Source organism: Eleutherodactylus coqui, chromosome 13 (genome assembly GCF_035609145.1).
Source record: "Eleutherodactylus coqui strain aEleCoq1 chromosome 13, aEleCoq1.hap1, whole genome shotgun sequence".
NCBI classification, from domain to species: Eukaryota; Metazoa; Chordata; class Amphibia; order Anura; family Eleutherodactylidae; genus Eleutherodactylus; species Eleutherodactylus coqui.
In genome coordinates this window covers 27,217,821-27,243,028 of record NC_089849.1, presented here as the reverse complement: position 1 = coordinate 27,243,028, position 25,208 = coordinate 27,217,821, and the positions used below count along the sequence as shown (strand labels likewise).

The window sequence follows — 25,208 nt, the reverse complement described above, 5'->3', positions numbered from 1 at the left end:
CATTTCTAGATCTATTTAAATATACAACTAATTTATTGTCAGCGTGCGACATTTGATACGTTTATCGCAAATAAGGCAAAACGGTCTCCAGCAAAACCGACTTCCGAAAAAATTAAAAAAATGATGACATATCCCCATGGAGATACTATGTACACTGATCAGCTACTGGAGTGGGATTGCGAGAAATTTTGTGACTTTTTAAAAAGTTTTATTTTTTTTAAAACTTTAAAACTTCCCTGCACTTAAACCCCGCCCACTTTTCCAGACTCTTTTGAAAAGCAGACTAAGGCTGCATTTAGATGAGCGTATTTAACTCCGTATTTGGTGCATATTTTGTGGACCGTAATATGATGCTAGTGTAAATCCGTTTTTTGTATATTGTATATTAGTAATGTGTGTTCATGAATTTGATATTGTTTAGTAAAATTGATATATTTTTAGAAATTTTGGCCGTTTTATTCCTTGATTTTTTTGGTTGGTACTAATGTAAACCTATGTATGTATTCACATGGCCGTATCTTACATGGCCTTTTTTTTAATTACATGCAGTATGACCTTTTGTTTTCCGTATTTGCCTCCATATTGATATTATTTTCTGTTGGGTAAATACGAACCAGTATTCGCCCTTTAGAAGACAAATAATGCGGAGGCAAATACTGATGACACATTGATGACAAGCTGTAGTAATGTTATCTGTAACGCGTCCATATTACGGACACGTTACAATACACTCATCTGAAACCAGGCGGAACATCTGTCCTTTTTGGTGCAAATGAATAGTAAATTTGTCTAAATTGATTTACACCAAAACAAAGCGCAGTTTATGCCAGAATTCCGGCACAGCAGCAGTAATAAATGTGCCCCATTGTCTATATGCTTAGTGCTCATATATTTTCACTTCTGCTGTATCTGCCTATATAGCCTGATATGTGTGCTGTGCATATATAGATCCATGTTATATCACGGATTATTGCATGGAGCTCATAGTTCTGCTCCAAAGCTTTACAACCCACCAGCAATAATGTAAATGTTGGCAGACTGCTGGGTTACAGTGTATTAATGCAATTCTTGTATTTCCCAGGGATTGTAGTAAATGATGGTAATAACGTTATACATCACAACAATGGAGCTTAATTTGGGGTCTTCTGCTTTTATGTAAAGAAATCTTAATTATTGTATACAGAAAAGTTCTGGAACTTTCTAAGACTCGCACTGCATCTTCACTATTTGATAGGGTGCATACACTGAATGCAGAATAGTCCCCCTGACAGAGCACAAGAGTGTCTTTTGGCCTCTGTCAGTTCGGTATATGTGGGTATACCTTCTTTAACTGTATAGAAAGCTGCACTTTACTATACAGAGGCATTGCACACTGGATGATCTGTATGAGCAAACATGAAAAGTTTGTTTCTGCTGGTTCGCGGAATTTTGAAGTTCGGTTCAGTCTGAATTCATTCAAGCTGAACCAGAACTTCACCAAAACACCTAAAACTGGTGTGTAAGACTGTCTAAGAGCCAGAACAGCCCCGCATAACACTCTTAGGTCACCTAGGAGAGCATCTCAGAAGAAAAAGGAGGAGGAAAAAGAAGGAAAAAAGTTCCTTTCTTTTTCTTTCTTCTCCTTTTTAGTTTTTCTTTTTGCTTTTCCCTTTTTTTCGTTGTTTCTTTTTTTCTGTCTTCCCCTTGGCTCTTCTTCTTTTTCCTTCTCCTTTATTCTTCGTCTTTCTTTTTCCTTCTTTTAGCAAAGTTTGATCCAAAACCGGCTTCTACTGTTTTGGTCATTCAACTCTACTGTGCAGTATACTTTTTCTTTTAACATTGATGCCTATGGTGACGTATGCCAGTGCCTATAATGTTGCATACAGTGGGCAACCCTCCTAACATATACCTTTAATGGAAGGCTTGAACACAGTGTAGAGTCTAACAACATTTGGGGGAGAATTAGGCTCCTGGCACACTAGGGTTTTTCAGTCCGTGTGCTGTCCAATTAAAAAACGGACGAGACTCAGACTACATACGGCCCCATATTAGTCAAGACACACCTTTTTTTTTTACACGGATACATGGATTGTGGAGAAAAATCTCATGGCATGCGCTATTCCGATGTGATTTATGGATGAGACTCGTCATCTCAAATCAATGGAGATACAAAACCATGGACAGCAGTCAGAAGCCATCTGGGTGTTGTCCATATTTATTAAGAGATACAAAAAAAAAAGATTGCAGGTGGAACTGCACATGTATGAAAAAACATCCGATTTTATGGGCGCAACACCGGCAACTATTTTACAAGCAATGGGCTGCCAGCAAGCGCTGCAGTTATTTTCAGGGAAGGGCTTAAAATATAAGCCCTTCCATGAAGATCAATCCAAAAATGTGTTAAAAAAAAGTGTACTCACCTCTCTGCAGCTGCTGGGGCTCAGCCATGTCCAGCCGGCTCTTCTCCTACACTGCTCTGAGGATTTTTCAGCGGGCCAGAAATTAAGTGCTCTGATTGGCTGAGCACACGGAACAAGCAGAGGCAGCTCTCAGCTGTCATTCAATAGCTGAGGGCTGCCTCTGATTGGTCACAGTGCTCAGCCAACCAGAGGCAGCCCTTTCAGCAGGCGGGGATTTTAAATCCCCGCCTGCTGAAAGCTCCTCATAGCAGTGAAGGAGAAGAGCTTGCTAGACGCGGCTGAGCCACGGCAGCTGCAGAGAGGTGAGTATAAATTTTTTTAAAGACATTTTTGGATTGATTTTCAAGGAAGGGCTTATATGTTATTATTTTTATTTATATTTATTATTATATTAGAACAGTTGCATCCACAGTTATTTCTTAAGCATTTCTGTGCCTCGTTAGCTATGGTGACGGTTATTGGACTGGCAGCACCCTACTAACTATTCTACATTAAACTATTCCGAATATTAGGATCATATCCCTAATATTCGCTCCACCCTTCTCTTCTCTTGAACAACCCGTCATTGTCCCTGAGGTCCTGTAGCATCTGTGATGATGGCTGACCATTTTGGTCACTTCCTCAGAGCTGGATAAAACAGCACACACATCCTTGATCTGCAGCCACTCCACAGGTATCAACTGACCGACCTCCATACAGCGTCTGCTAATGGCATAAACCATCTGGTACTCTGTGATCGCTACTTCTGCTGACTTAGCTTCTACAATATATGCAATGTAGAATTCCACCGTATAGGCACGTCACAGATGAGACGGTTGGGTGGTGGTCCGAACTGCCGCTGCACCTCCGCTAGACTAGAGGCAGCTGGGTGTGAGCGCTGATAGTGTGAGTACAGTTTCCTGGCCTTTTCCAGCACTGGATGTAAACCTGGGTAATTGTTTAGGAAGCGCCGCACCACCCGGTTCATCATATGGGCCAGGCAAGGTACATGTGTGTGAGATTGCCGAGGCGAAGGGCTGCCAGCAGGTTGGCCCTATTGTCACACACAACCTTGCCTGGCTTCAGATTGTGTGCGGTTAGCCACGTGTCATCCTCGACTTGCAGAGCCATCAGCCGCTCTTCGGCCAAGTGACTGCGCTCCCCTAGATATATGAGTTGTAGGACAGTATTTTGGCATTTACCACATATAATGCTGTATGGAGGTCGGATTTTGTCACATACAGATATCTGTCACCATGTGGAGGGTGTTGAAAAGTGGTATGTACAGGTAGAGGAGAGGCGTGAGGAAGGAACAGACAAGGATGAATGTCCTGTAGATCTTGAGGGTACCATGAAATGTGGATTACTACTTTCGGCTTCATGCCCCACCTGCAGGACATTGACCCAATGTGCAGTTAAGGATTTGTAACACCCCTGTCCATGTTTGTTGGACTACATGTCTGTGTTCAGCTGCACCCAACCACTGACAATGTTCTTGAATACCAGGGACATTTTATCACTCACATGATATTGCAGGGACACCGCTTCGGGCAAAGAAATAGTGGCTGGGCATCTGGCACTGTAGGTTAGTACGGAGCGTCACGTTGCAGAAGGCATCTGTGTCCACTAGCATTTCCATTGCCAGCAGCCGTGCAGTGCTTGCGTTCAGACTCTTTGCTCATGGGGGATGGAGGGCTGCTGACCTGGGATACGCTGGAATATGGGGTAGATGTCAGTGTCTGAAGCCTGCAGCCCAATCATCAACTGCAGAGGCCTGAAGTAGGCATGCTTCTGCCCCTACACAACACTGTGCTCAGCGTCCGCTGCATGACCAGCTACAGCAGCAGAAGAGGGAGCTGAATGAGGCCAACTCTTTGTCCTCTGGCTCAGGTCGGCTCTCCAAGGCAACGGGTGGTGGCAGTTCATGTGGCTATTCAACCATGTTGTGTTGAGGTGGTTTACGTTCTTAGTAGTACCTGAAGGTGGTGGCATTGCCCTCTTGTTTTTCTGTTATACCCTACTCACTGCCTTGGCAGAGCGCTGCCCCGCAATGTCCCCTTCTTCCACTCCCTGCGAGCTGCTATCATGACTCTCCCTGCCTCTCCATGTTAGGTCAAGTACCTCATCCTCTTCCAACTCCTCCTCCTCGTCCTTCTCCTCCTGAGTGAACTCTATGTCACAGTGAGTATTGGGAGCTGCCACCTCTGTTTCCACATCCCCCTGTGGACACTTTGGCCACACTGACCCACCATCATCTTCCACTTCGGAGGAAAAAATTAGTTAGGCATTAGTGCATACAATGTCTTGGTCTTCTTCCTGTGGCTGTTTGGACTGATCAGTTGACATCCATGATACTGAATGATCAAACAGATCTGACTGATCCATGTGGACTGCTTCTGAGGCTGTGGGGTATTTGGCATGGAGTAAAGTAGAGGGGGGGATGCTCATGGCCGACTGGCGCAGACTGACTGCTGTGTGTCTGTGACTGGGAGGAAGAGGAGGTGGTGGTACTTCAGGCATGTTGTGTTGGTATTAGTGTATCTTGTCACCACCTGAAGTTGAGGTGGAGTCAAGATACTGAGTGTTTGACAGGGGGTTGCCACCCCCTGTTCCTGATTGGCTTTCCGGTTGGCTCCCCATCCTGCCCCTCACAGGTCCTGTAGCCACTGGCATCCGGCATGGAGGAACCGCTGTATCCCCGTCCTGGCCCTGACAACTCCTGTAGGCAGTGGCGTCCGGCGTGCAGGAAGGTGACACGCGGAGGTCGGCAGCTATCAGCGCTGCTGCCGACCAAACTACGGTGTTCACGAAGCTCAGAGCGGCTGGTGTTCCGTGTACCCTGCTGCTGTCCCAGGGAGCGGTGAGCGGCGATGCTGTGGAAGGGAAGGCTGAGCGCCGGCAGTCTGCACTTCACAGCTGCAGAGTGCCGGAGGGGCCCTGCTTGATTCCTGGAGAGCAATGGCGGAAGCTGCGGTCCAGGAGTGTATGTGTAGAAGGCTTAAGTGCAGCACAGCGGCGGGGGACATCAACAGGTTATCGGACGCCAATGGTGGCAGCAGCAGGGCAGGAGTGTATGTGCAGCAGCCTTAAGAGTGCACAGCGGCAGGTGGGGCCTGCATTAATGAACCGAGCACTGTGCTTGCTCCACGGACACACTGTGGGATAGAGCGGTTCCTTCATGCCAGTGGCTACAGGACCTGTGAGGGGCAGGACGGGGAGCCAGCCGGATAGCCAATCAGGAACAGGGGGCAACAACCCCCTGTCAAAAACTCAGTATCTTGACTCCACCACAACTTCTGGTGGCGTCAAGATACACTAATACCTGTTGTGTCATCCACTGTTCCGCGTGCTGCGGATGTAACACATGGGAGAACCACTTCTAAGGAATGGTGCCAAGCTTGCCTTGCCTCCTGCAGAACGTGGAGGTGTTGCTTCATTGGGAGCCACGTGAAGACCCAATTTGGCCTCTCCTCTACCACCACCACCAATGACACGTCCCCTACCCCTTGCTTCCTTCACATTTCCATTTTATTTATTCACTTTTGTTCAGGTTTTTTTGGTTTACTTTTTAGCGTAGTTTTACGTAACTTATCAGCTAATTTAGTAGTTAGCAGAAAACCACTGCTAGCTGCATAAGGCCGGTTTCACACGACTGGATTTAAAATGCAGAATCAGCGATCATGACCTGCGCGGACGATCCGTGGTATTCTGCATCCATTAACCAGAATATAGCATTGGTATGTCCGCACACATGAGCAGACAGCGATTCCGATTTCCGCTCACAGAAATAAAGTCGCAGCATGCTCTATTCTTGTGCGGATTCCTCACAGACAGCTTCCAGTGACGTCAATGGACACCGTCTCACCTGTGGTCCATCCGCAGTTGACATTGTGGATAGGTTGTGGGTACCTGCGTCATCAACCAGCGACGGCACGGGAGAAAAAATCTGTACCGCGCATGTCCGACGGCGAGCTGTCTGGACCATCCACAGAAACAGATTTAAACATTTTCGCGCGGACACCAACCGCAGTCGGAGACGGATACTGCTGCGGGCTCTTGCATGTGGAATCCGACCCATCTGTGTGAGACCGGCCTAAGGCCTGCAATTAATTTATAGCGACCAGACATCTGAGGCCGCAGACATCCACCGTGTGTATTTGCTGTTTCCCTATTTCAGTTTTCTTTTTGTTTTATATTAACAAAAAAAGCACTGCCAACTAAAGCCGCAATCCCTGGGTGTCACAATATGTGAGAACAGAAGGCCACAGAGCATAGCTGGTATGTTTGTGAGCTTTTACTGTTTGGTGCAGTGTAGTTGATTTCCCCATCCCCCACAATATATCCTCTGAAGAATATCTGTCCCTATTAACAACAGATCACATATTATATAGATATATAAACGTGATACAGCTTCTCTGTCCTGTGCCAAAATGGCCACTGGTTACACTGTGCCTATGTCACCGTGTTTCCCTGAAAATAAGACCTGCCCTGATTTTTCAGGATTTGCGAGGAAGTTTGAAATATAAGCCCTATCCCGAAAATAAGCCCTAGCTGCATTACATAAAAAATAAAAAAGGGAATTCATTACCTAGGAGGCTCGGTCCAGGTCCCTCCCGCTGCTCTCCGGAGGCGGGATTTATGAATTGTCCAATCAATGCCTCGGCTCAGCCAATTTATAAATCCCACCCACACAATGCAATGGCTGTAATTGGTTCTTTAACCGCTGCTCAGCCAATCAATGCAGCGCTCGATTAACTAGTCACAGGCATCGCATTGGTTCATCGAGCGCTGCATTGATTGGCTGAGCAGCGCTTAAAAACCAATCAGAGCCATCGCTTTCTGGAGGCGGGATTTATGAATCCCTTAACCAGGAAGTCATAGAAATTAGATGTCAGCGCCTTGTATCATTGGATGGTTTAAGCATAAGGGGAATATAGGGTTAACTCACCTGGTGCTCAGTGGGTCTCCCGATATGGAGAGCCCACTGGCACCTAGTATCCACGAACACCTGTAAAAACCACCCTGGGTTCCTGATCCGGATCACCGGAGATCTGAGTCTTTTCCTAACACTCCTTCTGGAGTAACATAGAATTTGGACTTTATTCCCTGAAAAACTCAGCTCTGCTGCATCTGGGAAATGAGAATGGAATTGTGCTTGTTGCATAAGAGTAGAGAGAGGGTTGTTGAGCGATCAAAAGGTAAAGAAAATACCCCAGTCATGTGAGAAACCAGATCACCATACGGTGATGGCTCTTGAATAATGATGTGCTTTGACCCCAGCTGAGATGCTGTATAAATGTATAGGATCTGTCGTGATGCAAAAAAAACAGCAGGTGTGAATTTTGCCTAAATGCTCCTCGCAGCCCCTGCAGGGCAAATGTGGTGTTACATCCTCATGTATGTCTGGATATGTTATATCAGGTTGATCTGCCCTATCTAACTCCTACAGCTCTTCTCTACATGATGACTATATGATCTAATATATGGATGATGTCTTAAAGAGACTTCCCTTCCCCTTTAATTGGGCCAGAAGTATGTCAGGCCTTGTGTTAGAAATGCTCTATATTTGTTGCACCATTGTATAAAAATCAGAGATAAGGTACTTGTGTTACTCTTTTTTGGAAATTCTGTGAGAGTGGGCAGCAACAAAACAAGGACTTCATGTTACGTGGCGGCGGCCGCTGATACTTAACGGCATACAAGCAGCACTGTCCCCAAGCTGGTGAGCAGTGAAGGCGGTGCCGCTGGGATAGACAGCAGCAATGTGTGCTGCTATGTATTGGAGAAGGGCAGTGAAGGACCACATTGGAAGTGGCGGAGGCCGTTGCCAGCCAAAGTCTATATGTTGAGCTGGGATGGGAACCTCAGAGGCAAAGCTTGAGAGCAGCACCACAGTTGCAGAGGCTGCAGCATTAGGGGCAATGGGGATACCTCAGGACTATGAGAGACTGTGGCCGGAGGAGATCTGTACCGGAACTCCCTGAATTGAGCAGGGAGGATATGGTCAACTTCCCATAAAATTATGGCCTACAGCCTTTTTTTAGTGACTTGTCCCTCGAGCGAGGGTTTGGAAGATCTTATGGCCTGGAGTCAGCGAGAGGGCAGCATGATGCAAGGAGCTGTGATATAGAAGATAAAAGTGTAGTTGAAGTGAATCTCCCGCTATTGGGTAGTAAGTGGGCTCCCCATGAATCAGTGTGCACACCAGAAAAGATTGTTTGAAGGTTCAACAGTTTGAGGGGTTGCGGGTGTATCAGGCACTAATGAGTAATGCGCTACGGATATACACGCGGGATGTTATGGCGCTGCAAGTCACCTGACCGGTAAAATGCACAGCAGAAGAGACCTTGAGGTGAATGATAGCATCAATGACGTTGAATGTTCCTAGTGTAAGGATGCTGCCCCGAAGGGCAGGTTGGGTCGGGCATCTTCAGGTATCTAGTCGAGATGGTGTTGGCCAATGACCATTAAATGCTGTGAAGGTGACTTGCTGCTGCCGAGGGTTAAATGCTATGTACCACGTCTATTTCAATCAATGATCAAATCATAATGCCCTTCTATGGAGTGACAAGACCATTGTTCAGTAAAGTTCAATTTTTATAAGTGTCGCCTCCGTCTGTCACCGCCGCGCCATAACACGCCATCCCCTACCTGCTTACATATTGATCAATGTCTGCAACTCTCATTAACAGACAAATGCCTGAAATGGGCTGAATCCCCGTGCGGATCTGCAGTGTATCTGCAATTTGTAGAAGTGGAAAAATCTGCGCTGGATTCCACCATGTGAACATACACTTAAGGCCTCCTTCACACGAACGACAGTCACGCAATTTTGTTGCGTTACTACAGTGCTACAAATTACATGTATGTGAAGCCCCTGCTTTCCTATGGGTTCCTTTACATGTTTGATGTTTTGTAGCATGCGACATCCCTCACGGGTCTCACGATATGCCCGCGACTCATGAGGTTTTGTAGCCCATGTTTCCCTATGGAGCCTTCCTCTCTGTTACATTGCATCACACGAAAACCGGAAATCTTACTGTCAAAGCCCTAATCTAAGCCCTCGCTGCAGGTAGAAAAAAAAGTGTGTATATCACCTTAAACATGCTGTCTGGCACCGCTGCAGCTTCCTCCCGATCCCCGGCACTACTCTTCTTCAGCTTTTCTGGCCCGGGATTGAAAAATCCCCGCCTCCTGGAAGTGCTGCCTCTGACTGGCTGACGCTTAGCCAATCACAACCAGTGCTCAATGAACTAATCACAGCCATTCATCGAGTTCTGGCTCTGATCAGCTAAGCATCAGCCAATCACAGCCAGCGCTTCCAGGAGCCAGGGATTGAAAAATCCCCGGCCAGAAGAGATGAAGAAGCCAAGTGCGGGGGACCAGGAAGAAACTGCAGTGGAGCCAGGGACAGCGCTTCTAGGTGAAGTATGCTTCTTTTTAATGTCTGCAGTTAGGGTTTATTTTCAGGGTAGGGCTTTGTAGCGCTACAAAATCGCGGTATTGCCGCGAAAAGATGCAGTGATGTCGCACAGACCAGCGATGTGATATGGCTGCAATTTTCTGGCTGCGATGCATTGGAGCATCTACTAAACTTTGTACACCATTTTCCTGGGGTACAAAAATTGCCATTTTGACATACGTATCAGAATTGTGACTTTTGGCGGGCACAAAAATGTCAGCACGTGGCCCATTACATTTACTATAATGTGTGCCAGAAACTGGCGTGCATTATAGCAGAAACCTATGCCAGCGTAGATATCAGTCTGACGTATGAAGGTATGGCTAGACATGACAAATATATTAAGAGGCTCGCACTTCTTAATACATTTGTTGCACTGCGACCGGCTGACGGATTACTAAGACCGGTAGCCTGTAAAACTAAGTAAATATGGCAATTGTATCAAGGTGGCATGTGTGAAAATAGAAAACAGTCTGTATAGATTCAGCCTCAGTAAATAAGGGTCTACGTACACTGACAGCAAGCAGAGAGTTTGAAAATGCTTGAGGAATTGAAACTTAAGAAATTGCATAACTTTTCATATGTCTTTCAGCTTCGTTGCCCCTGTAGACTTGGACGACCACTAGGTGTTGAGCAACATCAATTCTCAAAACATTTACACAACATATAAACTTGTGCCACTTGTCTGTGATTTGCTTTTGTCCATGGCCACGAGCGGAGAATCGCTATGATTCCACTCCGTAGTAGTCCAGGTTTCTGGGTCATGACACCCCAGCAATCAAATTTCCTTTTACTAAGTACCTGCAAGTGATCTGGGCAGATACAGTGGCCTGCAATGCAGGTACACGAATGGTAGACAACAAAACGGCTGGATCTGCTAATGCTCGTCAGATGATCCTCTCTACTGGTGGTCTGTCCGGAGGTTCACCATGCGTGTGTGCCCTCACATGACCACTGCTCCCAACACCTCCAAACAGCTTGGTCAGAAAAGCCCAGGTGGTGGGCAATTTGTCGAAACAACCATCTTGTTTCTCTCATTCCAATGATGCGCCCCCTCTGAGAAACTGTTAATTGGGCTAAATGTCTTTGAGTGCATCGTAGAGGATGTCTAGTGGCCAATGAGCTCTCAACAAGAGGTACGATATACAAAAGAAACCTCTGAGCGCCTTTTTATATGACAATGGTGGAAGCATTTTTATGGCCTCTGGTAGTAAGGCCCAGTGTCTTAAAAGGTAAAGGTAAAGTCCCCTAGTGCAAGCACCCAGTCGTGACTGACTCCTAGGGTGACGTCTTCTTGGCAGACTGTTTTTGCGGAGTGGTTTGCCATTGTCTTTCCCAGTCATCTTTACCCCCAATCAAGCTGGGTATTCATTTTACTGACCTTGGAAGAATGGAAGGCTGAGTCAACCTTGAGCCGGCTACCTGAACCCTGTGGAGATTGAACCCACAACCTTCAGGTCGTGAGCGAGAGCTTAGGACTGCATTAACACTCTGCACCACACAAGGCTCACCCCAGTGCCTTATCAGACCACTGTCATCCTTTACATACCTGCCTGAGACATAACTGCAGGCCAAATTCTGCCGCAAAGAGTGTAAGTATTATACTCTCATCACTGTTTAGGTTCATGTAACATCTGCCAGTCAGCAGCCCCATGTAACAAATGACATGCTTTCCCTTTTTTCTGGTTACATCATCACAATTGGCGCTGGCCTTATGAGGTGCTGCTTGTAAGTATCGCTAAGAGAGTCCATATTGACAAGTATCTGCATGATACATACACTGGATACATTGAGTCTATTTACGGTGTCTCTGCGATGTCTCAGATTGTGGATAGGACTGACGGATTTGCCGCCGTATTGCTGGTGAGGAATGTTTTCCGTGTGGATTATGTAGCCATGGAGGCCGCGTTACAATAAAGTTGTGATGTACTTTTCTCACCAATATTTGGGCAGTCTATGGGGCGACACGGTGACAGCGCTGGATGTTATCAGCCCAAGAAGGATTACCCCAGCTGCATGAAGTAGGATGGGATAGTAGTAGGTAATATCCGGGGCATCCTAATCCGTTTTATTGTTAGAGGATTAGGCTGTAGGATGATCAGTATTGTCTAGAAAGGCTCTGTCTGGTGGGATACACTGAGGATATGGGGGTCTTAAGCCCTTTGTAATGAGGTCTCCCCGAGGAACAGAAGAGGAGGATCGCTTATGCATGTAGTATGTCCGGCTATTAGTATCTAAAAAAGGATTGGGGGTACATATATCCTTGAAAGCTGCAAGCTACATTGTTATCGGAAAGTTAGAAATGGTTCCTATTGTGCCTTCATGATAAAATGCCTTTCGGAAGAGTCCAAGAACAATTGTATTGGATGCAAGGGCTTATTAGAGGGAGCTGGAGCGGGGACAACTATGTTTGGACACGAACATTAGCCCAAAGAAGATGAGAACAGCTTAGATCAGTTCCTCAATTTCACTCTTTTCATACGTCTACCACCACCAAGATGGATTCCAATACATATACCGCTTAGATACGATGAATGACTGGTCATTCCTCTGTAGGTCTGTATATACTGCGGCAAGAAAGAGAAAGTGAAGTCTTTGGAATTACCTGGATTTCTGCACTGAATTGCAGTGTAGGATGATCACATCCTGACCCCTATGGAGATGCAGTTGCAAGAACTGAAAAAAGCTGTTATGCAAGGCATCCCAGAAATATTAATGAACTGAAAAATTTGCAAGGAGGAATGGCCCCAAATTCCTCTTAAACATTGTGAAAATATTATCTGCAGCTACAGGAAACATTGAGTGGAGGTGATTGCTGCTAAAGGGGGGAATACAGGTTATTAAATTCATTGGTACACTTAGGCCTCTCTCACACATGGACGCGACTTTAGTTTTCGACCACAGATCCCTGCGGCCAACAGCATGTTTTAGGACATCCCATCGTTGTGATAGGTGATGAGATGCGGTAAACGGCCAAAGACTGAGATAGCGCTCGAAAATCAGCGTCCAGCACCACGATCAAACCCATGTCTGCGAGGCCCCATTGATTTCAATGGGAACGTTATAGCGCAGCGATCAAAATGCCATGTTAATCGTGGTAAAAAGCGTCTGCGTGAGGGAGGCCTTAGGCTGGGTTCACACAGGCCGGATTTGCCGCGGAAATTCCGCGCGGAATTTCACCGCGGCAAATCCGCCTGCGGCCGCTAATCTCGGGGTTAGCCAGCCATGTGGACGAGATGTCTGAGAAATCTCATCCACACGGGACGGCCAATCCCCTGCTGTAAGTCTGGCTGAAACCGCGGCTGCGGTTTCAAAAGATGCAGCATGTCTATTTATTGTTTACTTCCGCCGTGCTCTCCTCTATGGGAACGTCGGCCGCAGCGGAAGAGCGAGTGGCCGGGCCGCTTCAAAGCTGCCGCGGGTTTTTCCGCGGCGGTTCTCCCGTCGGGAATCTCGCAGTTTCGGCTGCGGTCAAACCGCAGGATTTCCGACGGGAATACGCCCCGTGTGAACCCAGCCTTACTGGTTCTCCCTGCACTGTGGATGTTACTCAGTGTTCTCAATAAAAGGCATGAACGGTACAACTGCTTGTGTGTTATTAGTTACATTGTGTTTGTCTCTAATTGTGACTTAAATAACATTCAGACTTCATTTATTAGTAATCAATGCAGAAATCAAGAAATGCCAAAGGGTTCACTTACTTTTTCTTGCAACTACAAGTTAGAAGTGTAATGAGGAGAGGAGGTCATATGGTGAATCCAGGCTCCCAAGCCACTGAAACAGTGGCATTGCCTATCTGTGGGGTAGAAGCAGTACTTAGGCATATTCACACCTGCGGTTCCAGTCTATTTCCATTCTTCAGCTTCAGCCTGAGGGTGCCTACCCACTTGCGATTTTTTTTCCTGTTCTTGTCCATTTGGGGTTTTTTTTCTGTTTCGTGGGGTTTTTTCACATAGGAACTGTCAGTTGCATATATCTCCTTATTTTTCTCTTAATGCACCCATAATTGTCAATGGAGGGGTGCAAAAAACGCCCCGAAAAATGCGCAAAAAACACCGTGGAAAACGCCGCGTTTTTCACGCGCGAAAATCGGCAACGCAAGTGGGTAGGCGCCCTTAGTGGAAATACTAGAAGTGCCGGATTTGGCAGATGCCAGACCTAAACAGTGCAAATGGACCCCATTGATTATGATACGGTCTATCCCTTTCGCTTCTGACATTGCAACCAGCATTTTCCCGAATAAAATAGCGTGGCATGTCGCACTATTTCATCAGGGACTTTGTGTTCAATCCGAGCCTCCAATACAGATGTAAACCGAGCCTAAGTCATCTAAACAATGGTGCCCGACAGGAGATGCCTGGGGATGGTAAGGGTGTTTAGAAAGGAACATGGGGCCCATAATTTCACACTTCCACCAATAGGGAACCATCCTTTGCCATAGGTGACAATTGGTGCCTTCTCCCCCAGACCCAGCAGCATTGGAGTGGTCTGCCTCTATGGCAGGTAGGGTGGCCAGGGGATCTGCACATTTGCAGCTGGTGGCTAACTCTAGCTTGTTTTCTATTGAAGTGCATGCTTGGTGCAGTCAGGTGCTGCCGTCACATCAAGTTGCACAAATTGTTTGACTCCAATGGATGCTTACATTGTCCAAAAGCTACCATCTAGCCCTACTGTAAACATAAGAAGTGCCCTGGTGAAGTAGAATTACCAAAACCAGTCAGTGTCGGACTGGGGTGCCCAGGACCCACCAGTAACATTCATTCTGGGAGCTCACTGTACAGCTGCATGCAAATATTACCTGATCCCTGTTCACAAAATTCCTTGCCTCTGCATTTTCCATATACTTCAATAGAAAGGTGACTGTTTGCATGCGGCCCTGTCTCCGAGGTATATGGAGAATACAGTGGGCAGGCATTGGTAGGCTCCATTCACCCAATATATGCAGATCTGTGCAGGGAAGGGAAGTAAAGGGGGGAAGGGGCTAAAAAACAAGAGCAGGAATTTCTTTGCACAACTTTTATTAAATCCCCTACACTGAGCTAACAAGACAATTGATTCTGTGTAGTAAGATGAATGCTGTCACTTTACTACCTGAGATTCCGCATGATCTTGTAGTTAGACCTAATTCACACGGTCCGCATGAAAGAAATCGCAGGATGTCCTCTTCTCATTCGTTTTTCCAGATGAGAAGATCACGTGCAAGGTCCTTGGATAGCACATATATGGTGTCCATGTGCTAGAATCTCAGGTGCAACTCACACACAGCAGTCTAAATGTAGCCTAAGGCCGCCTGATCACGGGCGGATTTGCATTGCGGAAGCGAGCGGAAATAGATTGCGATTCCATGCGGCTTCCGTGCAGATGGCTTCCATTGAAGTCAATAGAAAAGCCGTTCGTCCCGCGAACCTTCTGCAATCATCATTGTAGATAGATCGCGGGATCCGTGACATCGCCTAGCGACAGTGCTGCATAATCTGTACTGCGCACGTGCGCCGGGCGCACATCCGCAGTACAGATCAGGACAGGTACATGGGGGTCACTGGCCGGGCACAGGGTCGGATTCCGCTGCGGGTTCCTGCATGTGGAATCTGCCCCGGACGTGTGTAGGCGGCCTAAGGCTAGTTTCACAAGGGGCGAGGGCAATATCAGGCCGGTAATCATGGCCCGATATTGCACTTTCCACCATGTGAAAGCCCTGTTGATGCAAGGCGTTTTCATGTGAAAACAGCGCCTTGCATCTCAGCAGGTAATCCCTGCATCCCACTGCTTTCAATAGGGCCGACGGCAGCAGCGGCGGCTCCATTGAAAGCAATTGGAGAACTCTGTGAGCTTCTGTGACAGCAGCAGTAGGGGATTTCTTCATCCCCGCAGGAAATCCCTTCACCTCAGTTGCGTCTGAAGGGAGTTCCCCGACGCATTTGAAGGGATTCCCCGATGGGATGAAGGAATCCCCTGCCACGGCTGTCAACGAGGATCACGGGGTTCTCCCATTGCTTTCAATGGGGCGGGTGCTGTTGCCACCGTGTGAAACCGGCCTGAAGATGATCTAGTAGGAGTAGAGGGAGATTTATCAACATGAATGCAAGCAATCAGATCTGCAGCTCTCATGTACCAGAGAGCAGACAAGAAACAAGAGCTGCAATCTGACTGACAGACCATGACTGGATTCTCTACAGACCAGACAAAGTGACTCTTCTCTTCCTTTTCCAACCATAGGTCCCTGGCCTTGGGGCAGCAGTACAGCTCCCTTGGATCACAGCCCATACTCTGCGGATCTATACCCGGCCTGGTGCCTAAGCAAATGCGATTCTGTCGAAATTATATTGAAATCATGCCCAGTGTGGCAGAAGGAGTAAAACTGGGGATCCAAGAATGCCAACATCAATTCAGGGGCAGGAGATGGAACTGTACCACTATTCACGACAGCCTCGCCATCTTTGGACCAGTGCTCGATAAAGGTATTAAATGATATACCACCACTGATATAACATAAGTTCCAAGACACTAATGCTGATCTTTATTTCCGTACAGGACACAGGAGTGGGAGGCTCATGTTATGGCAGAACTTAGTCCCAGGTCATTCTCCACTGCCAGTCCCAGTACTTTCTAGGTCAGAGTTGCACAACTTTTATAGGTCTGAGGGCCACATTGCCATACTGAACCACTTCCAAGAGCTGCAAGGGTATTCCTATCTGAGCCATTTATGGTAGAGCCTAAATATAGGCCTTGATAAATCGAAGTAGGTTCCACTTCCAGGACTCCCACTTACTGGGAGAATACTACTAAAATTGGGTCACCGACCCCCGCCCCCTCCCTTCCCAATCACGTGGCTCTCTCCATAGTAGATGGTGGATGTCCTATAAACTACAATTTAGAGAACTGCAGTAATATATGATACCTCTAACTCATATTATCTTGAGTGCCAAAAGGTCAAGAGACTTCATTCTCCTAATATATGGTAGACCCAGACATGGCTACACAGTGCAGCCTTACTACTTGTCCTAATATATAGGAGACCAGACATGACTACACAGGGCACCCATAGTATTTGTCCTAATATATAGGGGGACCCAGACATGACTACACAGGGCACCCTTAGTACTTGTCCTAATATATAGGGGGCCCAGACATGGCTACACAGGGCACCCTTAGTACTTGTCCTAATATATAGGGGGACCCAGACATGACTACACAGGGCACCCTTAGTACTTGTCCTAATATATAAGAGACCCAGACATGACTACACAGTGCACCCTTAGTACTTGTCCTAATATATAGGGGACCCAGACATGACTACACAGTGCACCCTTAGTACTTGTACTAATATATAGGGGACCCAGACATGGCTACACAGTGCACTCTTAGTACGTGTCCTAATATATAGGGGGACCAGACATGACTACATGGTGCACCCTTAGTACTTGTACTAATATATAGGGGACCCAGACATGGCTACACAGTGCACTCTTAGTACGTGTCCTAATATATAGGGGGACCCAGACATGACTACACAGCGCACTCTTAGTATTTGTCCTAATATATAGGGGGACCCAGACATGACTACACAGTGCACCCTTAGTACTTATACTAATATATAGGGGGACCCAGACATGACTACACAGTGCAGCCTTACTACTTGTCCTAATATATAGGAGACCAGACGTGACTACACAGTGCACCCTTAGTACTTGTCCTAATATATGGTAGACCAGACATGGCTACACAGTGCACCCTTAGTACTTGTCCTAATATATAGGGGGCCCAGACATGGCTACACAGGGCACCCTTAGTACTTGTCCTAATATATAGGGGGACCCAGACATGACTACACAGGGCACCCTTAGTACTTGTCCTAATATATAAGAGACCCAGACATGACTACACAGTGCACCCTTAGTACTTGTCCTAATATATAGGAGACCAGACATGACTACACAGTGCACCCTTAGTACTTGTCCTAATATATAGGGGACCCAGACATGACTACACAGTGCACCCTTAGTACTTGTACTAATATAAAGGGGACCCAGACATGGCTACACAGTGCACTCTTAGTACGTGTCCTAATATATAGGGGGACCAGACATGACTACACAGTGCACCCTTAGTACTTGTCCTAATATATAGGGGACCCAGACATGACTACACAGTGCACCCTTAGTACTTGTACTAATATATAGGGGACTCAGACATGACTACACAGGGCACCCTTAGTACTTGTCCTAATATATAAGAGACCCAGACATGACTACACAGTGCACCCTTAGTACTTGTCCTAATATATAGGAGACCAGACATGACTACACAGTGCACCCTTAGTACTTGTCCTAATATATAGGGGACCCAGACATGACTACACAGTGCACCCTTAGTACTTGTACTAATATATAGGGGACCCAGACATGGCTACACAGTGCACTCTTAGTACGTGTCCTAATATATAGGGGGACCAGACATGACTACATGGTGCACCCTTAGTACTTGTACTAATATATAGGGGACCCAGACATGGCTACACAGTGCACTCTTAGTACGTGTCCTAATATATAGGGGGACCCAGACATGACTACACAGTGCACTCTTAGTATTTGTCCTAATATATAGGGGGACCCAGACATGACTACACAGTGCACCCTTAGTACTTATACTAATATATAGGGGGACCCAGACATGACTACACAGTGCACCCTTAGTACTTGTCCTGATATATAGGGGACCCAGACATGACTACACAGGGCACCCTTAGTACTTGTCCTAATATATATAGGAGACAAGACATAACTACACAGGGCACCCTTATTACTAGTCCTAATATATAGGAGACACGACATGATTACACAGGGCACCCTTATTACTAGTCCTAATATATAGGGGACCCAGACATGGCTACACAGTGCACTCTTAGTACGTGTCCTAATATATAGGGGGACCCAGACATGACTACACAGTGCACCCTTAGTACTTGTCCTAATATATAGGGGGCCCAGACATGGCTACACAGGGCACCCTTAGTACTTGTCCTAATATATAGGGGGACCCAGACATGACTACACAGGGCACCCTTAGTACTTGTCCTAATATATAAGAGACCCAGACATGACTACACAGTGCACCCTTAGTACTTGTCCTAATATATAGGAGACCAGACATGACTACACAGTGCACCCTTAGTACTTGTCCTAATATATAGGGGACCCAGACATGACTACACAGTGCACCCTTAGTACTTGTACTAATATATAGGGGACCCAGACATGGATACACAGTGCACTCTTAGTACGTGTCCTAATATATAGGGGGACCAGACATGACTACACGGTGCACCCTTAGTACTTGTACTAATATATAGGGGACCCAGACATGGCTACACAGTGCACTCTTAGTACGTGTCCTAATATATAGGGGGACCCAGACATGACTACACAGTGCACTCTTAGTATTTGTCCTAATATATAGGGGGACCCAGACATGACTACACAGTGCACCCTTAGTACTTATACTAATATATAGGGGGACCCAGACATGACTACACAGTGCACCCTTAGTACTTGTCCTGATATATAGGGGACCCAGACATGACTACACAGTGCACCCTTAGTACTTGTCCTAATATATATAGGAGACAAGACATAACTACACAGGGCACCCTTATTACTAGTCCTAATATATAGGAGACACGACATGATTACACAGGGCACCCTTATTACTAGTCCTAATATATAGGAGACAAGACATGATTACACAGGGCACCCTTAGTATTTGTCCTAATATATAGGGGACCCAGACATGGCTACACAGTGCACTCTTAGTACGTGTCCTAATATATAGGGGGACCCAGACATGACTACACAGTGCACCCTTAGTACTTGTCCTAATATATAGGGGGCCCAGACATGACTACACAGGGCAGCCTTAGTACTTGTCCTAATATATAGGGGACCCGGACATGACTACACAGTGCACTCTTAGTATTTGTCCTAATATATAGGGGGACTCAGACATGACTACACAGTGCACGCTTAGTACTTGTCCTGATATATAGGGGACCCAGACATGACTACATAGTGCACCCTTAGTACTTGTCCTAATATATAGGAGACAAGACATAACTACACAGGGCACCCTTATTACTAGTCCTAATATATAGGAGACAAGACATGATTACATAGTGCCCCCCTAGTACTTGTCCTAATATATAGGTGACCAGACATGATTACACAGTGCAGCCTTACTACTTGTCCTAATATATAGGAGACCAGACATGACTACACAGGGCACCCATAGTATTTGTCCTAATATATAGGGGGACCCAGACATGACTACACAGGGCACCCTTAGTACTTGTCCTAATATATGGTAGACCAGACATGGCTACACAGTGCACCCTTAGTACTTGTCCTAATATATAGGGGGCCCAGACATGGCTACACAGGGCACCCTTAGTACTTGTCCTAATATATAGGGGGACCCAGACATGACTACACAGGGCACCCTTAGTACTTGTCCTAATATATAAGAGACCCAGACATGACTACACAGTGCACCCTTAGTACTTGTCCTAATATATAGGGGACCCAGACATGACTACACAGTGCACCCTTAGTACTTGTACTAATATATAGGGGACCCAGACATGGCTACACAGTGCACTCTTAGTACGTGTCCTAATATATAGGGGGACCAGACATGACTACATGGTGCACCCTTAGTACTTGTACTAATATATAGGGGACCCAGACATGGCTACACAGTGCACTCTTAGTACGTGTCCTAATATATAGGGGGACCCAGACATGACTACACAGCGCACTCTTAGTATTTGTCCTAATATATAGGGGGACCCAGACATGACTACACAGTGCACCCTTAGTACTTATACTAATATATAGGGGGACCCAGACATGACTACACAGTGCAGCCTTACTACTTGTCCTAATATATAGGAGACCAGACGTGACTACACAGTGCACCCTTAGTACTTGTCCTAATATATGGTAGACCAGACATGGCTACACAGTGCACCCTTAGTACTTGTCCTAATATATAGGGGGCCCAGACATGGCTACACAGGGCACCCTTAGTACTTGTCCTAATATATAGGGGGACCCAGACATGACTACACAGGGCACCCTTAGTACTTGTCCTAATATATAAGAGACCCAGACATGACTACACAGTGCACCCTTAGTACTTGTCCTAATATATAGGAGACCAGACATGACTACACAGTGCACCCTTAGTACTTGTCCTAATATATAGGGGACCCAGACATGACTACACAGTGCACCCTTAGTACTTGTACTAATATAAAGGGGACCCAGACATGGCTACACAGTGCACTCTTAGTACGTGTCCTAATATATAGGGGGACCAGACATGACTACACAGTGCACCCTTAGTACTTGTCCTAATATATAGGGGACCCAGACATGACTACACAGTGCACCCTTAGTACTTGTACTAATATATAGGGGACTCAGACATGACTACACAGGGCACCCTTAGTACTTGTCCTAATATATAAGAGACCCAGACATGACTACACAGTGCACCCTTAGTACTTGTCCTAATATATAGGAGACCAGACATGACTACACAGTGCACCCTTAGTACTTGTCCTAATATATAGGGGACCCAGACATGACTACACAGTGCACCCTTAGTACTTGTACTAATATATAGGGGACCCAGACATGGCTACACAGTGCACTCTTAGTACGTGTCCTAATATATAGGGGGACCAGACATGACTACATGGTGCACCCTTAGTACTTGTACTAATATATAGGGGACCCAGACATGGCTACACAGTGCACTCTTAGTACGTGTCCTAATATATAGGGGGACCCAGACATGACTACACAGTGCACTCTTAGTATTTGTCCTAATATATAGGGGGACCCAGACATGACTACACAGTGCACCCTTAGTACTTATACTAATATATAGGGGGACCCAGACATGACTACACAGTGCACCCTTAGTACTTGTCCTGATATATAGGGGACCCAGACATGACTACACAGGGCACCCTTAGTACTTGTCCTAATATATATAGGAGACAAGACATAACTACACAGGGCACCCTTATTACTAGTCCTAATATATAGGAGACACGACATGATTACACAGGGCACCCTTATTACTAGTCCTAATATATAGGGGACCCAGACATGGCTACACAGTGCACTCTTAGTACGTGTCCTAATATATAGGGGGACCCAGACATGACTACACAGTGCACCCTTAGTACTTGTCCTAATATATAGGGGGCCCAGACATGGCTACACAGGGCACCCTTAGTACTTGTCCTAATATATAGGGGGACCCAGACATGACTACACAGGGCACCCTTAGTACTTGTCCTAATATATAAGAGACCCAGACATGACTACACAGTGCACCCTTAGTACTTGTCCTAATATATAGGAGACCAGACATGACTACACAGTGCACCCTTAGTACTTGTCCTAATATATAGGGGACCCAGACATGACTACACAGTGCACCCTTAGTACTTGTACTAATATATAGGGGACCCAGACATGGATACACAGTGCACTCTTAGTACGTGTCCTAATATATAGGGGGACCAGACATGACTACACGGTGCACCCTTAGTACTTGTACTAATATATAGGGGACCCAGACATGGCTACACAGTGCACTCTTAGTACGTGTCCTAATATATAGGGGGACCCAGACATGACTACACAGTGCACTCTTAGTATTTGTCCTAATATATAGGGGGACCCAGACATGACTACACAGTGCACCCTTAGTACTTATACTAATATATAGGGGGACCCAGACATGACTACACAGTGCACCCTTAGTACTTGTCCTGATATATAGGGGACCCAGACATGACTACACAGTGCACCCTTAGTACTTGTCCTAATATATATAGGAGACAAGACATAACTACACAGGGCACCCTTATTACTAGTCCTAATATATAGGAGACACGACATGATTACACAGGGCACCCTTATTACTAGTCCTAATATATAGGAGACAAGACATGATTACACAGGGCACCCTTAGTATTTGTCCTAATATATAGGGGACCCAGACATGGCTACACAGTGCACTCTTAGTACGTGTCCTAATATATAGGGGGACCCAGACATGACTACACAGTGCACCCTTAGTACTTGTCCTAATATATAGGGGGCCCAGACATGACTACACAGGGCAGCCTTAGTACTTGTCCTAATATATAGGGGACCCGGACATGACTACACAGTGCACTCTTAGTATTTGTCCTAATATATAGGGGGACTCAGACATGACTACACAGTGCACGCTTAGTACTTGTCCTGATATATAGGGGACCCAGACATGACTACATAGTGCACCCTTAGTACTTGTCCTAATATATAGGAGACAAGACATAACTACACAGGGCACCCTTATTACTAGTCCTAATATATAGGAGACAAGACATGATTACACAGTGCACCCTTAGTACTTGTCCTAATATATAGGAGATTAGACATGACTACACAGGGTACCCTTAGTACTTGTACTAATATATAGACCCAGACATTACTACACAGTGCACCCTTAGTACTTGTCCTAATATATAGGGGGCCCAGACATGGCTACACAGTGCACCCTTAGTACTTGTCCTAATATATAGGTGACCAGACATGACTACACAGCGCAGCCTTAGTACTTGTACTAATTAATGGGGATCCAGACATGGCTACACAGTGCACCCTTAGTACTTGTCCTAATATATAGGTGACCAGACATGACTACACCGGGCACCCTTAGTACTTGTCCTAATATATAGAGGACCCAGACCTGGCTACACAGTGTACCCTTAGTACTTGTCCTAATATATAGGAGACCAGACATGACTATACAGGGCACCCTTATTACTAGTCCTAATATATAGGAGACAAGACATGATTACATAGTGCCCCCCTAGTACTTGTCCTAATATATAGGTGACCAGACATGATTACACAGTGCAGCCTTACTACTTGTCCTAATATATAGGAGACCAGACATGACTACACAGGGCACCCATAGTATTTGTCCTAATATATAGGGGGACCCAGACATGACTACACAGGGCACCCTTAGTACTTGTCCTAATATATGGTAGACCAGACATGGCTACACAGTGCACCCTTAGTACTTGTCCTAATATATAGGGGGCCCAGACATGGCTACACAGGGCACCCTTAGTACTTGTCCTAATATATAGGGGGACCCAGACATGACTACACAGGGCACCCTTAGTACTTGTCCTAATATATAAGAGACCCAGACATGACTACACAGTGCACCCTTAGTACTTGTCCTAATATATAGGGGACCCAGACATGACTACACAGTGCACCCTTAGTACTTGTACTAATATATAGGGGACCCAGACATGGCTACACAGTGCACTCTTAGTACGTGTCCTAATATATAGGGGGACCAGACATGACTACATGGTGCACCCTTAGTACTTGTACTAATATATAGGGGACCCAGACATGGCTACACAGTGCACTCTTAGTACGTGTCCTAATATATAGGGGGACCCAGACATGACTACACAGCGCACTCTTAGTATTTGTCCTAATATATAGGGGGACCCAGACATGACTACACAGTGCACCCTTAGTACTTATACTAATATATAGGGGGACCCAGACATGACTACACAGTGCAGCCTTACTACTTGTCCTAATATATAGGAGACCAGACGTGACTACACAGTGCACCCTTAGTACTTGTCCTAATATATGGTAGACCAGACATGGCTACACAGTGCACCCTTAGTACTTGTCCTAATATATAGGGGGCCCAGACATGGCTACACAGGGCACCCTTAGTACTTGTCCTAATATATAGGGGGACCCAGACATGACTACACAGGGCACCCTTAGTACTTGTCCTAATATATAAGAGACCCAGACATGACTACACAGTGCACCCTTAGTACTTGTCCTAATATATAGGAGACCAGACATGACTACACAGTGCACCCTTAGTACTTGTCCTAATATATAGGGGACCCAGACATGACTACACAGTGCACCCTTAGTACTTGTACTAATATAAAGGGGACCCAGACATGGCTACACAGTGCACTCTTAGTACGTGTCCTAATATATAGGGGGACCAGACATGACTACACAGTGCACCCTTAGTACTTGTCCTAATATATAGGGGACCCAGACATGACTACACAGTGCACCCTTAGTACTTGTACTAATATATAGGGGACTCAGACATGACTACACAGGGCACCCTTAGTACTTGTCCTAATATATAAGAGACCCAGACATGACTACACAGTGCACCCTTAGTACTTGTCCTAATATATAGGAGACCAGACATGACTACACAGTGCACCCTTA

General features: G+C 46.0%; 1 protein-coding gene across 1 annotated transcript in view; it reads left to right on the top strand.

The window, feature by feature from the left end:
• The window catches only part of LOC136587544 (proto-oncogene Wnt-3), a 138,655-nt gene that overhangs the window by 89,517 nt on the left and 23,930 nt on the right, over positions 1-25,208 (top strand). Inside the window, exon 4 of the mRNA XM_066586187.1 lies at positions 16,057-16,298. Within this exon, the coding sequence (XP_066442284.1) occupies positions 16,142-16,298 (157 nt within the window). The 5' untranslated portion in view covers positions 16,057-16,141. The remainder of the gene's footprint in view (positions 1-16,056; positions 16,299-25,208) is intronic.